General features: G+C 37.8%; 2 protein-coding genes across 3 annotated transcripts in view; both read right to left on the bottom strand.

The window, feature by feature from the left end:
- Positions 1-11,206, bottom strand: part of LOC150081022 (KH domain-containing, RNA-binding, signal transduction-associated protein 2-like) — a 112,540-nt gene extending 101,334 nt beyond the window's left edge. The window contains exon 1 of the mRNA XM_090381066.1: positions 10,992-11,206. Coding sequence (XP_090237192.1) covers positions 10,992-11,040 — 49 coding nt within the window. The 5' untranslated portion in view covers positions 11,041-11,206. The remainder of the gene's footprint in view (positions 1-10,991) is intronic.
- Positions 11,207-11,790: 584 nt separating this feature from the next.
- LOC150081021 (uncharacterized) overlaps positions 11,791-15,315 on the bottom strand; it is a 49,180-nt gene continuing 45,655 nt past the window's right edge. Inside the window, exon 19 of one of the 2 annotated variants that reach the window (XM_090382175.1) lies at positions 11,791-12,242. In XM_090382175.1, the coding sequence (XP_090238301.1) occupies positions 11,943-12,242 (300 nt within the window). In that variant the 3' untranslated portion in view covers positions 11,791-11,942. The remainder of the gene's footprint in view (positions 12,243-15,315) is intronic. The other variant, XM_090382177.1, reaches the window with a different exon arrangement.

Genomic DNA, 15,315 nt, shown 5'->3' with positions numbered 1-15,315 from the left:
CTATTGCTCTCGTAAGAGGGGGGGGGGTTGGACTCTTTTCCACACCATAGTCGATCTCGGGCCTCATGGTTTCCCATTCCCCAGAAAACTCGGATTTTCCAACCAGCATATACAAAAAACACCATCCGTTTCACCCCCTGGTTTCTTCTTTGTTATCTTATTCATAACAGAGGAAACTTTGCAAATAACTTTGGCCAATTACAAACAAAGCTTTTCTAAAATTCTTTGCATCTTTCGCTCTCTCCAGTCCTATATTTCAAATGATAAGCGAAAATTCGTCCTTAATTTTAGAGTTTATGGAAAACCGTACGATAACATCGCTTCAGATACAAATAATAGCGCAAATCTTCTTTGTTTCGCAGTACACATGCGCGTGAAAGAGGGAAACTAATTTATTTTAAGGAAATAAAAGGTTACCGCTGTCGGCAGAAGACCTAATGAGTCCGCACCTCCGGCCGCAATTATCCGAAGTGGAACGAAGGTGATGTTCTGGTAATGCATTTTACAGGTATCTTTCGAAATCGATGATCGGCTCGTTAAAGGTTAATGAAGGGTAGATGGGGAACGCGTGATTGGGTATGCTGACAAATTACCACTGCTTGGACAAGGATTAGATGGCAAGAAATAATGTCGGAGTAATTTCATCGGGACAGGGCTGGCTGCTCCGATGACGTCGCATTGCACCTCGCAAAAGCCATAACGAGTGCAAATTTGGTCAATTAGAACAGCTTTTGAAAGGCTCATTATGGTATTGGTAAATTAAAGACCCGGTTGGAGTGTTCCACGTGTCTATTCCGATGTCAGAAGAGTGGAAAGTACTGAGGAATCGCAATCTTGTCTTTTTTAGTTTTCTGGTACTGATGGGAAAATTGTAAATCATTATTCATTGAAAATGAATTAAGCTTTCTGCATATCTATCAACTGGACACTTTATTTATCAGATCTTTTCAGTTCGCTGTAACCAGTTCATGTCTTGCATGTACCAAAGGATTCCATGGGCAATCCAACGTAAACATATACAGTTGAACAGATAAAGTAACTTTAACTAATATTAAACAACTTTACTAACATTAAACAGTCTCCTCAGTGAATAAATCTTTGGTGCATGATGCAGAAATTCTCCTTTTTATCGTGATCAATCTCTGACGTTTCTAATTAATAGGACATTAAAGTTTAATTAGAGAAATATTTCAAAATCAAGACTCTGTTGGCTTTGTTAGGGAAGACAAGTAAAATGTCAGACTTTATTCTCGAACGTTATAATTGCATCGATGGCAGCTGTTAGAGTTCCATGGTCATTCCATTCGATAATGAAATGATGTGAAACGAAACTAATCTTCCATTTCGTGAGCTCTGTCTTGATATCTGTTAGAGATTTTTGCAGCGTTGTCTCCGAGGGCTGTTGTGAAGGACTTTGAAAAGAATGGCGTTTGTCCAACGAGTAAAATGTCAAATCTGTAATTATTTGCATGTTCAGTTAGATTCTTTAGAACATGCTCTGAGGCAGTAAGGCCATGAGGTGCCACACTTCTCTGCTATTTGCATATTGTATTTCATATGATCTGGAATTTGGGTTATGAAAAACTAAAGTTTCAGGAAACGATTTGAATTTGCGTGGAGGAAACTAAGGCCATAAGGTGGCTTGTCAACAAATAGGTGTTCAATGCTCTGCTTACCAGTGTTGAGGGATATAAAACCCGAAATGAGGGAAGAAAAAAAAAAAAAATCATGTAACCTCACTTCAGACAACTAATTTGGTCACGTTTTGGAGAGAAAAAAAAAAAAAAAAAAACCCAACAAGTTTTTCCCATTGAGAGGGACTCAAGAGACGTTTTCCACACAGCATAGAAAACATTTCGTCTCCCACATTTCGCCCCCAGTAGATAATGAATAGGCAATAGAAATGTAAATAATACACCTAATTTTTTATTAATTCTAATTTATTTTGTTTTAATAGAATGAATCAATCAAAAGGTAATCAATCATAGAATAAATGCACATTATTATTGTTTAAAACTCGAAGTTGTATGCATTGCCTCTAAGGTAATCAATCACATTACGATTTTGAAAATCTTGGATTATTCTTTTGATTCTAGCAGAAACTGCAGCATACTTCTTGTTCCATCAGAAAACCACTCCTGGCTACGCGCCAATAACTGAAGATTGTTACTAGTGGAAAATATAAGCATGCGACCCGGGAGCAGTTCGTCCTGAGAATCATACATTAAAAACTGTTTAATAGATTTGATAATTGAGAGCTATTAAGTGCTCGATAATTCCTATATTCTATTATATTATAAATCAACAGGGATTACCTTTATTTTAGATATAGGTAGCTTCTTTTCCAACTCGCTAATAATTCTTGAGGATGGCGATATCTATTTTGTAAAGCAGGTGGGACATCTTCCCCACTGTCAGAACCCCTACGTTCAGACCGTGCGGTCTCAACATTGAGCGCTCAAGACTCTGTCTTCAAACACCATACCTCTGGCAGCAAGGAAACCATTACGTGGATTGACATAAAATTAAATTTTTGAAGGTCTAAACTGTTTAATAAATATGGACCGATTATTTCTTTTGGTCCTGTAGCTGGACTTTAGAGTTAAATTTAGGGGTCTAATAAAATTGGATATGGGGGATTATTCTCTACATTCCTTAAGTCGGACTAGAGCTTTTCGGGCGTCATGTTCACAGGAATAGAGCAACTCGCAATTAATCATTGATATTGCCATCCTCAAGAATTATTAGCGAGTTGAAAAAGAAGCTTCCTATATCTAAAATAAAGGTAATCCCTGTTGATTTATAATATAATTAAAAACTGTTGTACATTGCCATCGATAATAATTTCTTGATAATTGTGGAATTACTAGGTCCTGCAGATTGCTCGGTAAAGCAGGAGTACCATCGTTGCATTGAACATGACGAATGGTTCGTTTAAGTGAATCCTTTTTAGGAAGTAATGCCGTGACATTGGTATGAGCCTCTGCAATAACTGATGCAACAATTTGCTGTGGCCGTCCGTTCGTGGTTGTTGCATGTTGCCGTATTTGACCAATCAATTGCAATGCTTCCGACCTTGCAGCTTGAGCTGCATGGTTATGTTTAGTTACGACTTTCACAACTAGGCTTTCCAAACCCTCTGTCCAAACACGCCCTTTGCAGGTGGAACGTTTTTGAATTGAGCAAGAGTCCACTCTGTATCTTACTTCTCTGTGGAGGCGGCGAAAACAGCAAACGCGCGCTGTCGACTGCGCCACGAAATGTGAGGAGAGCCAGATGCAGGAACTTTTGTGTGAATTTAGACAAATCGGAACAAGATTCACTTGTTACTGAAAAGACTCCTATAAGATTAGTCACTGTTCCCTCCCCCGTGTCCGTCACTGACCACGTGACTATCGCCCTCGTGGTCGAGTATGTATTCTTTTCATTGTGAAAGGATTAACAGTTCCAGTTAATCATTTCACAATAGAAAGAGAACCCTGAAGACATACAAAAGGGGGGGGGGGAAATTAGTTTAAAAGCTACGTGACAATTTGTACATGAATGTCATTTTGAAAATTTGTTCGGAAAAGTTAGAGTTATCGGAAGTTCAGTTCGAGTAATCGAGAGAATTTAACATTCAATCTTCACTAAAGGGGCTGGGACTTCAGTAAAAATTCGAGTTATCGAGAGTTGACTACAGTATTTACATTTCTGTAGCCTACTCATTATCTGCTGGGGAGAAAATGTTCCGGGGGCGAAATGCGGGGGCCACTTTTCCGTAGACCTTGTGGAATACCATTAATTAAAGTTAAGTAGCTGGACGTGTGTTGTGCCATCTGATGGCGTGTCAGAAAATGTGTTCAATGCAGTATTATGTAGGGCGGCTCTTGAACTTAGATGAACCCGCCACAGTACATTGTACTCTGCAAAATGGCCGAAATCAGTATTTTTTTTTTTTTTTTTTTTTTTTTTTATGAAAACCCCAAACACGAAAGGTATCAAAACCTATAGTACTTAGTACCGTGCATGGGTTGGAGGAGAAGTATGGGTGGGGGAGGGGGATGCCGGAAACTTTGCTCTGGAGACTAAACATGGGTTTCGCCACTTCAAGCCTCCAATAAGCAAAGTGGTGGTATTTCACCGGTTGATGAAAGTCATCTACCACTTACTTTGTTGCAATGTCAGAAGTGTGAACTGGGGAATTGTCTTGGAGCATTCTCACACCTTTGGACAGCATGCCATGCCTACATGCTTTGATTTTCTCCCATAATTTTGGGAGTAAATTGGCATAACAGGTCCCTGTAATTGTTCTACCTTTTGGCAGGTTTTTTTTTTTTTTTTTTGTTAGTTGTTGGCGCATCGGCTTCTGTGGCCATATTGCACCTCCCAAGCTTTTTGTGTTTTCTACTCTGATCCAAGACCGAGGCAGGATTTGAACCCGCAACCTTTGGGTTGCCAAGCAGGCTCTTTACCCACCCGGCTAGCCTGGTCGGCCTCTTGGCAGGTAATCAATCATTATTACGCCTTTCTCATCCCAAAACACCGTTGGCAAGATCTGTCCTGCTGACGCCTGGACCCTTGCTTTCTTGGAGGGGGGGGGGGAAACCATGATGTCTCCATTCCATGGACTGCCTTTTACTTTCAGTGTCGAAATGGGATATCCAACTTTCATCCTGAGTGATTAGACGAGAGAAAAAGCATTCCTCATTTTTTTGGCACAGGGCTAACAATTCTTGTGATTTCTGTTGTCGATCAGCTTTCTGAAAACCAGTCAATAATCGGGTAATCCATCTTGCGCTCAATTTCCATAAATGGAATTGTTCACGAAGGGCTGTTTCAACAGAGCAGCCCACACTAATCATCACCTCCTGGGACAATTCATGCAAGATATCCGGCCATCTTCCATGATTAACGACTCCACTTTCTTGACTGTGCTGTCATCAATGGCTGAATGGGGACGACCTGGAATGGACTCAGATTCTACCGATGTCCGACCACACCTAAACTGTCTATGCCAGTGCTTTCCAATGGTAGGCGCTTCCGTAGCCAGGTGGGAAGGAGCAGGAGTGCGTAGCATACGCTTCTTGATTAGACCGGGGTTCGAGCCCGTCACCACCAAATACAGAGGATGCGGAAAGGTCAGGGAATGACCACCGCACCGGAGCAATATGGCCTTAGTTGCTAATGCTCCTAAAAACCAAATAACAACAGCTTTCCAATGCCACAGGATGGGGCTTCATCCTTATATATAGCAGTCATCTCCTTGTGGATTTATTTAGGAGATTTCCCCTTCAAGAACAGATATCAGATTACAGCTCTGGCTTCAACTTTGTCCATGATGCTACTTTGTCACACATTCAGCTCTGTAAGAGAAAAACAAATTAAGACACGGGGCTGAAATTTTACACCTTTAGTACAGAGATATGTATGATGCTACACACAAAACATCATGACTCTGTGATATGAGGAAGGGCGATTCTTTATTGAACCACCCTCGTAAGTATTGTGTTGTGTGAAGATTGCAGCAATTTATCAATCATGTTATAGCAAAATTGTGTTGTAGAAGTACCGTGTTATATGGGGGTTGCCTGTACTTGGAAATATTTTTGCAAAACAATAGGCTCTTAGTAGTTGCATAAAAAGGAATTGAATGTGCTTTTAGGCATTAATGATTTAGGGCATTTCATTGGACTTTGGGTTAGAAATATTAATGCTTCTTTCCCCCCATTACATCATATGACCCATTCAAAATAAGTAATGCATTTTGTGTATTAAAATTTATTGGTCAACAAATTTTATTGACAGCATCATCGTATTGAAAAACCCTTACTTGAATAATTCCCTCTTTTTTTTGCAGAATAGACATCTAACACAAGTATATAATATACCAAAGTATATTCAACACACAATTTAGTTGCAGCTTCACTATAATCCTCAGGAGATTTTAAATTAGTGATTCTTTTATTATTTATATCATACACATTTTCTTTACGGATAATACACTTTCTATTTGCTAAACTGATTTGTATTTCAGGAAAGCTTTTGACACTGCTGACGATTCTTGAAGGGAACAAAAAGGTGGTCTTACCAAGAACGGCTTTGGTTCTGCAAATTGCAGCATCTGGAGACTAGGCACCAGTGAGATGATCTGATTGAGTTGTTTAAGGCTTTGAATGCATTGACAAAAGTCAACGCTGATAGTATTTTTCCTTTTGCTCAGACTACAAATGAGAGGACATAAATTCAAATTGAAGAAGGATGGTTGCAAGATGGATGTGTGGAAGTTTGCCTTCAGCCAGAAGGTTTTTGACTGTTGTTCCAACTATTGTTGTGGAAGTGGGTAGTTTGAATAAATTCAAGGAAGAATTAGAAAAATTATTGGAGAGGATGGACAGGTGATGTGCCAAGTTTTATTTATTTTTAATGACAAGGGGCGTTTTTTTATTATTTTTTATTTTTGGCTAATGCTTTATAAGCTGGCTTTCTTGCATCATCTGCCACTAGTAACACTAATAATGATGGCCTTCTCCAAAGATCTCCATTATCAATTTATTCAATCCCTAATACTTTTATATCCTTCTCAAAGTTAGTACTTTTATCTCACAGTTCATTGTTTAGAATTTCTAATTTTTTTACTTGTCACTTCATTATTAGTATCTAACTACTACTTTTTTAACTGTCTGATAAGCTTCGAGGTTTAATTTCACATTATTAATTGCTTTTTAAAAGAATCTTTATTATTTTTTATTTAATTCTTAATAGATATAATTTCTGGCCGTTTTCTTTTACATAAAATTCAACATTTAACTTACGGTAATCAATATTATTATTTGTGAAGTGAAACTGATATAATTCTTAAGTTCATTATCTAATTTTTCAATGCCTTCTTTAAGACTGATTAAGTCATTTTGTAAAAGTGAATTTTCTTTTTGCAATATGATTAACTTTCTCTACATATATTTTAGTGGTTGAATCATCATCATGTTCTGGATCTTTAAGATTTTTTAATGCTTGTTATCGATAGCGTATAAGGCCTTGAATGGGTTGAGTAAGCTCAATGCTGATGGGATTCTTTCTCTTGCTCAGATTAAGAACCTGAGAGGGCATAGATTCAAATGTAGGAAAGACAGTCGTAAAATAGATGTGCAGAAATCTGCCTTTAGCCAGCAGATAGTTGATTGCTGGAACAGACTTCCATCTCTTGTTGTGGAAGTTGATAGGTGAAATAAATTTAAGGCTGAGCAGGACAGGTATTTGGAATGAATGGATAGGTGAAATGGGAGGTTTTTTTTTGGCTGATGCTGCATAAGCTTGCTTTCTTGCATCACATGCCTCAAACTAATGGCTAATGATAATAAAATTGCCATTTTCGGGTAACTTGAATCCTATACCAGAGGTCCTTTTCACCTTTAGTAGTTTTTGATTTTTCAGCAACCAACTTATCATATGGATTCATTTAGCAATGCCTAAATTTATTTTATATTTTAAGTTCTGTCCATCAATTACTTTATCTATAAAAAAAACAAGTTTTAATGTTTTTTTAACAGTGTTAGTAAATAATTTCATAAACTCGTCATTATTTAATTATAATAGCATGTTCATTCCTAATCTTTGACATTTATTACAAATATCGCTGTTTTTACATTTTTGAATTTTGACAGTACTGTCATTTTCTTCTGGTTCTTAGCTGTAATTTCTACGATCTTGATGGAGCATATTTTTGTTTAGCTTTATGAAAATTTTCTGTATTCTCTTTAACTATTTACAAAATACATTTCTTTTGTGATATTTTTGAGTTAGTAATTCTGTGAAAAACACTCCACATCTCTATAGCCCTAGATCCAATGCTGAAGAAAACTTGTAATGGCTGCGTTTTAGAACTTGCTTTGATGGAATATTTTCTTGTCATCTGATCAAACCAAGGGCAGTCTTACATAGTCAAAATCTAGGTGATTACTTGGATTTGACTATACTGGTTCGATGCTCCCCATTCCCTAAGGATTTGTGGAGGGGGGGACGCTGATTTCATGGTTCACATAGAGGTGTGACCTTCTGGCAGCTACTCAAGGGCTACAGCTGGATAAATAAGTTGTATGTTTCTCAAAAACATCTGAAATCATTAAATTAGGGCCACCCAAAATTTCTTATGTATGCCCATATATGTGTTATGTCAGTAAATTGCGTGTGTTCTCCGGTCGATTTTCCTGTTAGGCGAAAAAACCCAGTTTCTGGGGAGAAAGCCTTGCCATCTACGCCTGAGACCTACTAACTCGGCCACGGAGCGAAAAAGCCCCCCCCCCCCCCAAAAAAAGTTCCTCACGTTATCGACGGGATTCGAACAGTGGCTTTTCCACCAGGTGTGGGGAAGACAGTGACGATACCACCGTGCTACCCGCGCAGACAGCAGTATGTTTCTGTGGAATTCTGAAGTTGTTTTTGCAGTGAACCAGGAAGGCTGTTTCACTGTATCCCTCCACGATGAGACAAGCCACAACTATACACGTACTGTCCTAAATGAACTATATCCAGCACCCATAGGAAGTAGCGCAAGTGTTATGGGTGTCAGTAGCTTAACGTCCACTGGAGACAGTGCAGTACCAGGAGCTGCCACAATCCCATGCTATGGGGGGGGGGGCTCAAGACTTGGCTACCAACACAAAAAAGGGTGTAAAAAGGATTCCTAGACTTCGAATGGAAACGAGCATAATCTTCTAAATCCAATGTCTCTTTATGGTGCTGATTTAAGTCAGTAGTCGCAACTGAAAATCATCTCCAATTCAGAGAAAAGTTGTTATCAATAGAAAATGTATTTCGAGTTCTGTTTCAAAACACCAAATGATTATTCCAAAGTCAGAGTGCGAGAAAACCTCATTTTAATTCCGTTTCCAGTAGAATGATCAGGTAAGATTCATCAAATAATTCCCATGTCCTTAAGGTTCTCACAAGGGCAAAACAAATGCGAAGTAGTTGGATTGCAAAGAGCTACTTAATAATAAAGTCATTTAGACATCGCCAATTTCTGAATTAAGCATTATGGGTACTGATCACTGCTTTTTACAACTTAAAAATGGATTATATTTATAAAAAAAATTACTTTAACAAAGATTCTTCAATACGAAATAAATAAAAGATATGAGAAAGTGAGTTTGTAGCCTCAACAAATGTGGTCTGGTAGATGGAACACAAACCTACACGTAACTGATTTCTATTTGTTCGGTTAGGATAAGTTGGGTGATGGCCGATTTCCAAGTATATGATATTGTATAACGGTAAAGGTGGGCGCGTAAGGCCTTTTGCTCTGGAGATGTTGGCTCTCTAGCAGAAGTGGATTTCAATGGAGCCAGCTCTATTCCTGAGAGATTTTTCGCTGTTAGTGGAGAGCTTGAGAAACATGAAGTAAATCCCGGTTACTTAATGACCTCCATTTACATAAGTAATGTCAAGGTGGATAGACTCCATTTGTTGTCACCTGAAGGAAAAGGGGTGGTCACTAGCCTGGTACCATCCATTTTCTAAAACTCAACTTTCTGCAGAAGGGATCATATTGGTCTGATCTGCTGCTTTAAAATATGATATCATTGGATGTTGGTTTTCAAATAACGATTTTTTTTCCCTTTTAATTACTAGTAATTTTTTTTCTCTTCCAATAGACATCCGTAAAAAATCATGAAAGTAAACTTCGAGAACGGGGCTTCTTTGATCTGTATCATCCATCGTAACCATGATACTGATAAAACTGTAATAATAAGTAATAACTGAAAATGCAAGTTAAGATTAATTAAATCTTTATTGCATAAGAAACTCGCATTTTCCATGCAGTGCAGGGAGAATATTTCTTTAAAGGTGGCTGGAGTGGAATGATTTGTGAACGGCCAGAGGACGACTATTTAAAATGGCACTTGTCTCGTAGATTGCAAGGAAACGTATTCTTCCACGGATGTAAATTATGAGGCTCTTTCGCTGCAACTATTTATGGCAATCTTACCCATCGTTAACAATATTCAAGAAGCCATTTGATCGTGAAGTACCAGTAATTTGTTGAGATAACCATCTCAGAGACCATAATCAACGGAAACAGTGTCAGTCGAGATTAACCGAGATGATCGTAAGGACATATGCTTTATATCTCAAAATGACAGATATGGGCTACTGGAGTACATAAAGTCAACAACCCCTGCACGCTAAAGGAAGATAACACGCGATTTACGCGCCTCTTTTTAAATTGGCTCTTTCTCTTGATGTATTCCTGAGATATAAATTTAGTGATGGTACGGTAAGGTAACGACCTGTTTTCTACTAAATAAACAGTTCTATATTTTATATAAAAGAAACAATTCCATGCGATATTTTAAAATAAATAAGCGGTGCATTATATTTATATACTGACTATCAAAATATTAGAGGAATCAGACAATGAAATTGTCTGATTAATGCTTTGTTATGGGTAAAGCAGATACCAGAAAGTTCTCTGCAGGCATGATTGTCTGCCTGCATGAAAGCAACCTTCCAGTCACCAACTAGAAGACAAAATGCAGCTAACAGTATCAAGGAGCTATCAACTAAAAAAACCCAGCTGACAAGCAGAAGTTCTCCATACTTTGGATCAAAAGCTTCCATTTATCAAAAGATAACGCTGTAAAATAACTGAGGCCAAATCGGCCGACGAATGGGTCTACACAGTTGCACTACATTCCATAAGTTTCTGGTATTTGAGCAGAACTAATAAGTCCGTTTGTAATGGTGCAGCGAACGGCTAAAGTGGTCTTTGGAGAAATGGAATTTGTAATGACGATTTGTTTCTCTATTACTGTTTACCTCCAACATGTTGGATACACAACTTATGGAATCTAGACCAGCTAATATCCACAAAACCGGAAAAATGCTACCTCATTGTGATTTTCTGTTGTCCAGGATCTGTGTCCTCATTTTAAATTAATCTAATATCTCAAGCACATTTTTATAAATAGAAATATTATAATTGTAGATATTCCAAGTCAGGAATCTCTTACCTGAGGTTTTTTCCAGTTCTTCAGGAAAGGGAACCCATAATGACTGCATCCAAGTACGGTATAATTAGAATAGATGGAATTTGTATTGAAAGACCTACCTAAAGTATGTTTCAAACCCTTCGATAGCTGAACCTTGTAACAGTACAAAAGAATGCTTTGACCTTTAATCCATGCATGGCGAACAACTGGAGGTATAAAGGGAAATAAAGCTTGATGAGAGCTTTTCGCTTATACCATCTTCAAAGGGGAAAAGCGAACACGTGTCGATGGACGTATTTAAATGGCCCAGGCACGTTGCAGTATTTAAAAAACGAGGGGGGGTGTTTAAGTAGGCGAAAGGAAGAGAAGGGGGATAGAAGGAAATTTCCGCCTTCTCGTGTTTAATTAATAGTTTGGGAATTTGAAAATCTACAGATTTAGAACAGCTTAAATGTTTTATGGAGGAAAAGATATGAAAGTTTCCACTAGGAAATCCGGGTGCGTGCGTGACTACCCGTCCCCATTAGTACAGGTCCTGGATGGGGGGGGAGTTATGTTTTGTTGTTAAATTTGAAGTTATAGGATATTTATGAAAAGGTTGTAATTACGTGCCAGAAAAAAATCAGGTGGAAACTGAAGGTATGCTTTTCCGGTTGTAAAAAACATCTTGTTAAACTGTTGTGTGATTCAAATCTTAACTTTCAAATGACAAATAATCTCCTATTCACAGACAGCTGAATCAGTAGGTTGATGGTTATTTCGACATTTAGGGATCACAAATTACGGGTTATTTGAATAAACATGGCTTTAATTGGTCATAAATAAACGTAATTCACATCATGATGGATTCGGATTATGCTAGATGTTTGCTCTAATTCTCTAACCAAAATGTTTAATAAGAATTCAATAAAAATAACGCTGAACGCAATAATTTACATGACATTATGCACGTGCAATTACTTGACACCACAACTAACAGTTCGTTTCTCTAATGATGTTAACTGTTGGTAAAAATCGGGATCTTCGAATTGGTTGCTGTTGGGCCATCATTGCGGACACTGGACGAACTGAAGGTCTGGACTGGATTGCGAAGGAAGATGCGTTAGAATTCAGTTGTTGGTCACGTGGCCATAACGAAAATGGATTACTGTCACTTGCTTGCAGAGATTCACGCAAGATGTTACTAGTGCGAATAAGCTGCCCATTAGAAGGAGGGGGTCGCCTCATTTGTACGTCGAGTTCTGGATCGCTTGGCTGAGGTGGGTGCACTGGCTGGAAATAGAAAAAACTATTTGTTAGTCTCCCAATTTGCTCTGTCAATAAACAGTATTAATTTGAACGAGTCACAAATATTATTACGTAGTATGAATTACCTGTTTGTTTGTAAAAGAAGATTAGGTTACCTAAAATTTAAAAGCGTACTGGTTTTGGTTTTTGAAAACTTGGTCACCTACCAATACGTAATTACCAAAAAAGTTATATTTTTCTTTAATATTGCCTCTGTTATTTGATAACAAGTACAAATAAAATAAATTACGAGGTGATTTTGCGCAATCTCTGTTTTTTTTTTTTTAATATTTAAGATTATTAATTACATAAATGATTTCCATTCAATGAAATGGTTAAAGTTCCAGCTCTTAATGGTATTCCTCCACTTGTTCTTTAAACCTGTGCTCCTGAACTTATTGCCAGATTAGGGAAATGTGTGCCAAAGCGTCTAATATTAAGTTCTATTTGATTGACATAGTTTTCCACTACTCATGGAGTTTGATTATTAACGAATCGTTAAATAATACTATAAGATGATTGACTGATATCGGCAAAGAAAACTTAGGGTCGAGAAGGTACATATGACCAATGAAAAGAGGGCCTAAGGAATGTTTCATGTGGTCGAGTGTGGGTTCTCGATGCTAAGAGAACCATACTTATCAGACTGCATGGGCCCAACAATACAGTTTCGATTAGATGGCTTTATGATTGGGTTGCTTTTCTTGGTTTACACGTGATCCTCGTGGTCGCATCCTTCATTGTCACCTTGGACAAGTCCATGTTTATCACGCTGTGGCAATTCTATACAAATGATCTCTTATGTAACAACATGAAATGTTTCAAACCATGAAGTGAAGCTAACAGCCTTAGTCCTAGAGAATGACGTTGTAGAATTGTCCTGGATAGCAGAGATTACTGATCTTAATCTCAGATGACCTTTCAAATTAGCTGAAACAGAGCATACTTAAACAAAAGTAAACAAATGTTTACTTTTGTTTAAGTGGGGTTACAACTGATCCCCCCCGTCAAACATTTTGGTTTATCGTAGATTGGCACTGTTTTCTAAATTTTTCCCATTTAGATGTGTCATTTCTATTTCGTTTATTTAGGAAAAAAGAGAGAATGCAGCCGAGGTAAAATCTGACCTTGTGGTAAAGCAGGTATTGGATTATAAATTCTGCGAAACAAGCGAAACGTGTTTTTATTGCTTACCTAAGCTTGTTTACCGAACAATAATATTCACCAGTCTGCTCACGTTTATGACCATCTTAAATTATTTTTATTATCCCTTCTGCAATTGTTTGATGGAGAACTGACGCCATATCGTTATTCATTAGGATGAGATCACACATGTTGTGAAAAGAGGCAAAGGAAAAACAGAAAACAGCGAGGTCGAGCTCAAAAAAACTTGCAGCTAATTTCTATGAAGATGCTGAATTTTCTGATGATGATAGAGACAAAGACTCAAATTCAAATCTTCAGCTCGATTGTCGCTGAGATAAGAAAACCCAAAAGAAGTGCGATGTATGTTCTCACTATGTTTGCGATTAACACTGCCAGGTTCATTAACCTTAATGCTTTTTTCTTGATTAAGTAGTGTCATTTCGTATTCCTATTTATATCGAAAATAAATATTAAATAATTTTTTAATAAATGAATATTAAGCATCCATGCAATGTGCTTGCTGAGATTTCAATATTCACAAATATAAAAAAATGAAGTATTCGCATGTGACCCTCCTAGGTTTCTGCAGGCTCATAGTATGAGTTCAACTATGCAGCTGAAAGTATGAAGGTGGACTTGAATACTTATATCTTCAAGTCCATCTTCAATGTAGAGCAGACTACTCGGTTAAGTGGAGTAAAATATCACGTGCTTATTCCGATAAAATTAATCAAAGGTATTTCCCAATGCACAGCTACCATAAAACCCAATAGTAGATCCACACTATTTGTTCAAATAAGAAACTTTTTTTCTTGAACTGGTGCCGGTTTTTGAGAATATAGTTCGAAGTGTTATAATCAGCACACTCTCAAAAGATAAGACCTGAAATCTAGCATAAGTCAAGACACCACCATCACAACATTTTAGTATTTTATGTAGATATTATTTATTTTAATAAATTTATTTTAAGTTAGTCTGTCGGTCGTCGCTAGAAAGTTTTGTGATATGCAACCCGAAGCTCAAGGCCTGTTTTTCAATAAGTCAAGACCCGATATCACAAATACTACGCCATCAAAGGAAGATCCAAAACAATAAACTTGTGTCAACCACAGCTACTATTCTCGAAGTATTCGAAGTGAAAGCAAAAAAAAAGCCATTACATACATCGACAATCTAGTGGTTGTGATGCTGTCCAATCGCTTGTGGTTCTCCTTGAGCATCGCTTCTCTGTTCGTGGTGACCATCAGTGATTTTTGAATTCGTACCGTGAGAGAACTGTTTTTCCTTCAAGTTTGAACCAGACAATAATCAGAACAATTAATGCGGGGTCCCACAAGGTTGGGCCTTCTGATCTGTTATTCATGACTGTAGTCATCCTCAACTACCCACGGGCGGCGTGATATTATATTATACGCCGATGATGTCAAGGTGCTCGCTCACCTTCATTGAGTACTAATCTTCCTGCCTGGCAACTTTCAGCTTTTCAGTTTGTTCACCTTGAAAACTACCCGTCCTCCTCCTTCATATATCCAGATAGGTTGGCACATATTGTTTACTCTTTAAAACCGGATCCAACTAACCTTCGAATCCTCATTGGTGGTAAAGTCATTCAAAACGGGCTCACCACATGGATTCTTGGGTTATTTTTACGGACTTTATTAGTGCCATCGTCTATCCAGCAACCTTCTACGGCGGTGAAATATGGGCCTCTACCGCTCTCACGAATGTGAGGAAGAAGAAAAAAAAAGTCCACGGAATTTTGGTTACTTAAATGGGCATAGACTGAACTTGTCTCCATTCCCAGCAGCCTCTCACCTGAGTCGGTTGTCCTCAACTATTCGGGAGATTATAATCTTTTTTACAATTAAAATATTCTTAGGAGTAATCTCCAAACAAAGCCTGCACTTATTTA

Source organism: Mastigoproctus giganteus, chromosome 9 (genome assembly GCF_048544385.1).
Source record: "Mastigoproctus giganteus isolate SK-2022 chromosome 9, ASM4854438v1, whole genome shotgun sequence".
Classification (NCBI taxonomy): Eukaryota; Metazoa; Arthropoda; class Arachnida; order Uropygi; family Thelyphonidae; genus Mastigoproctus; species Mastigoproctus giganteus.
The sequence above is the reverse complement of the archived record's forward strand: the minus strand, read 5'-3'. Positions and strand labels throughout refer to the sequence as shown.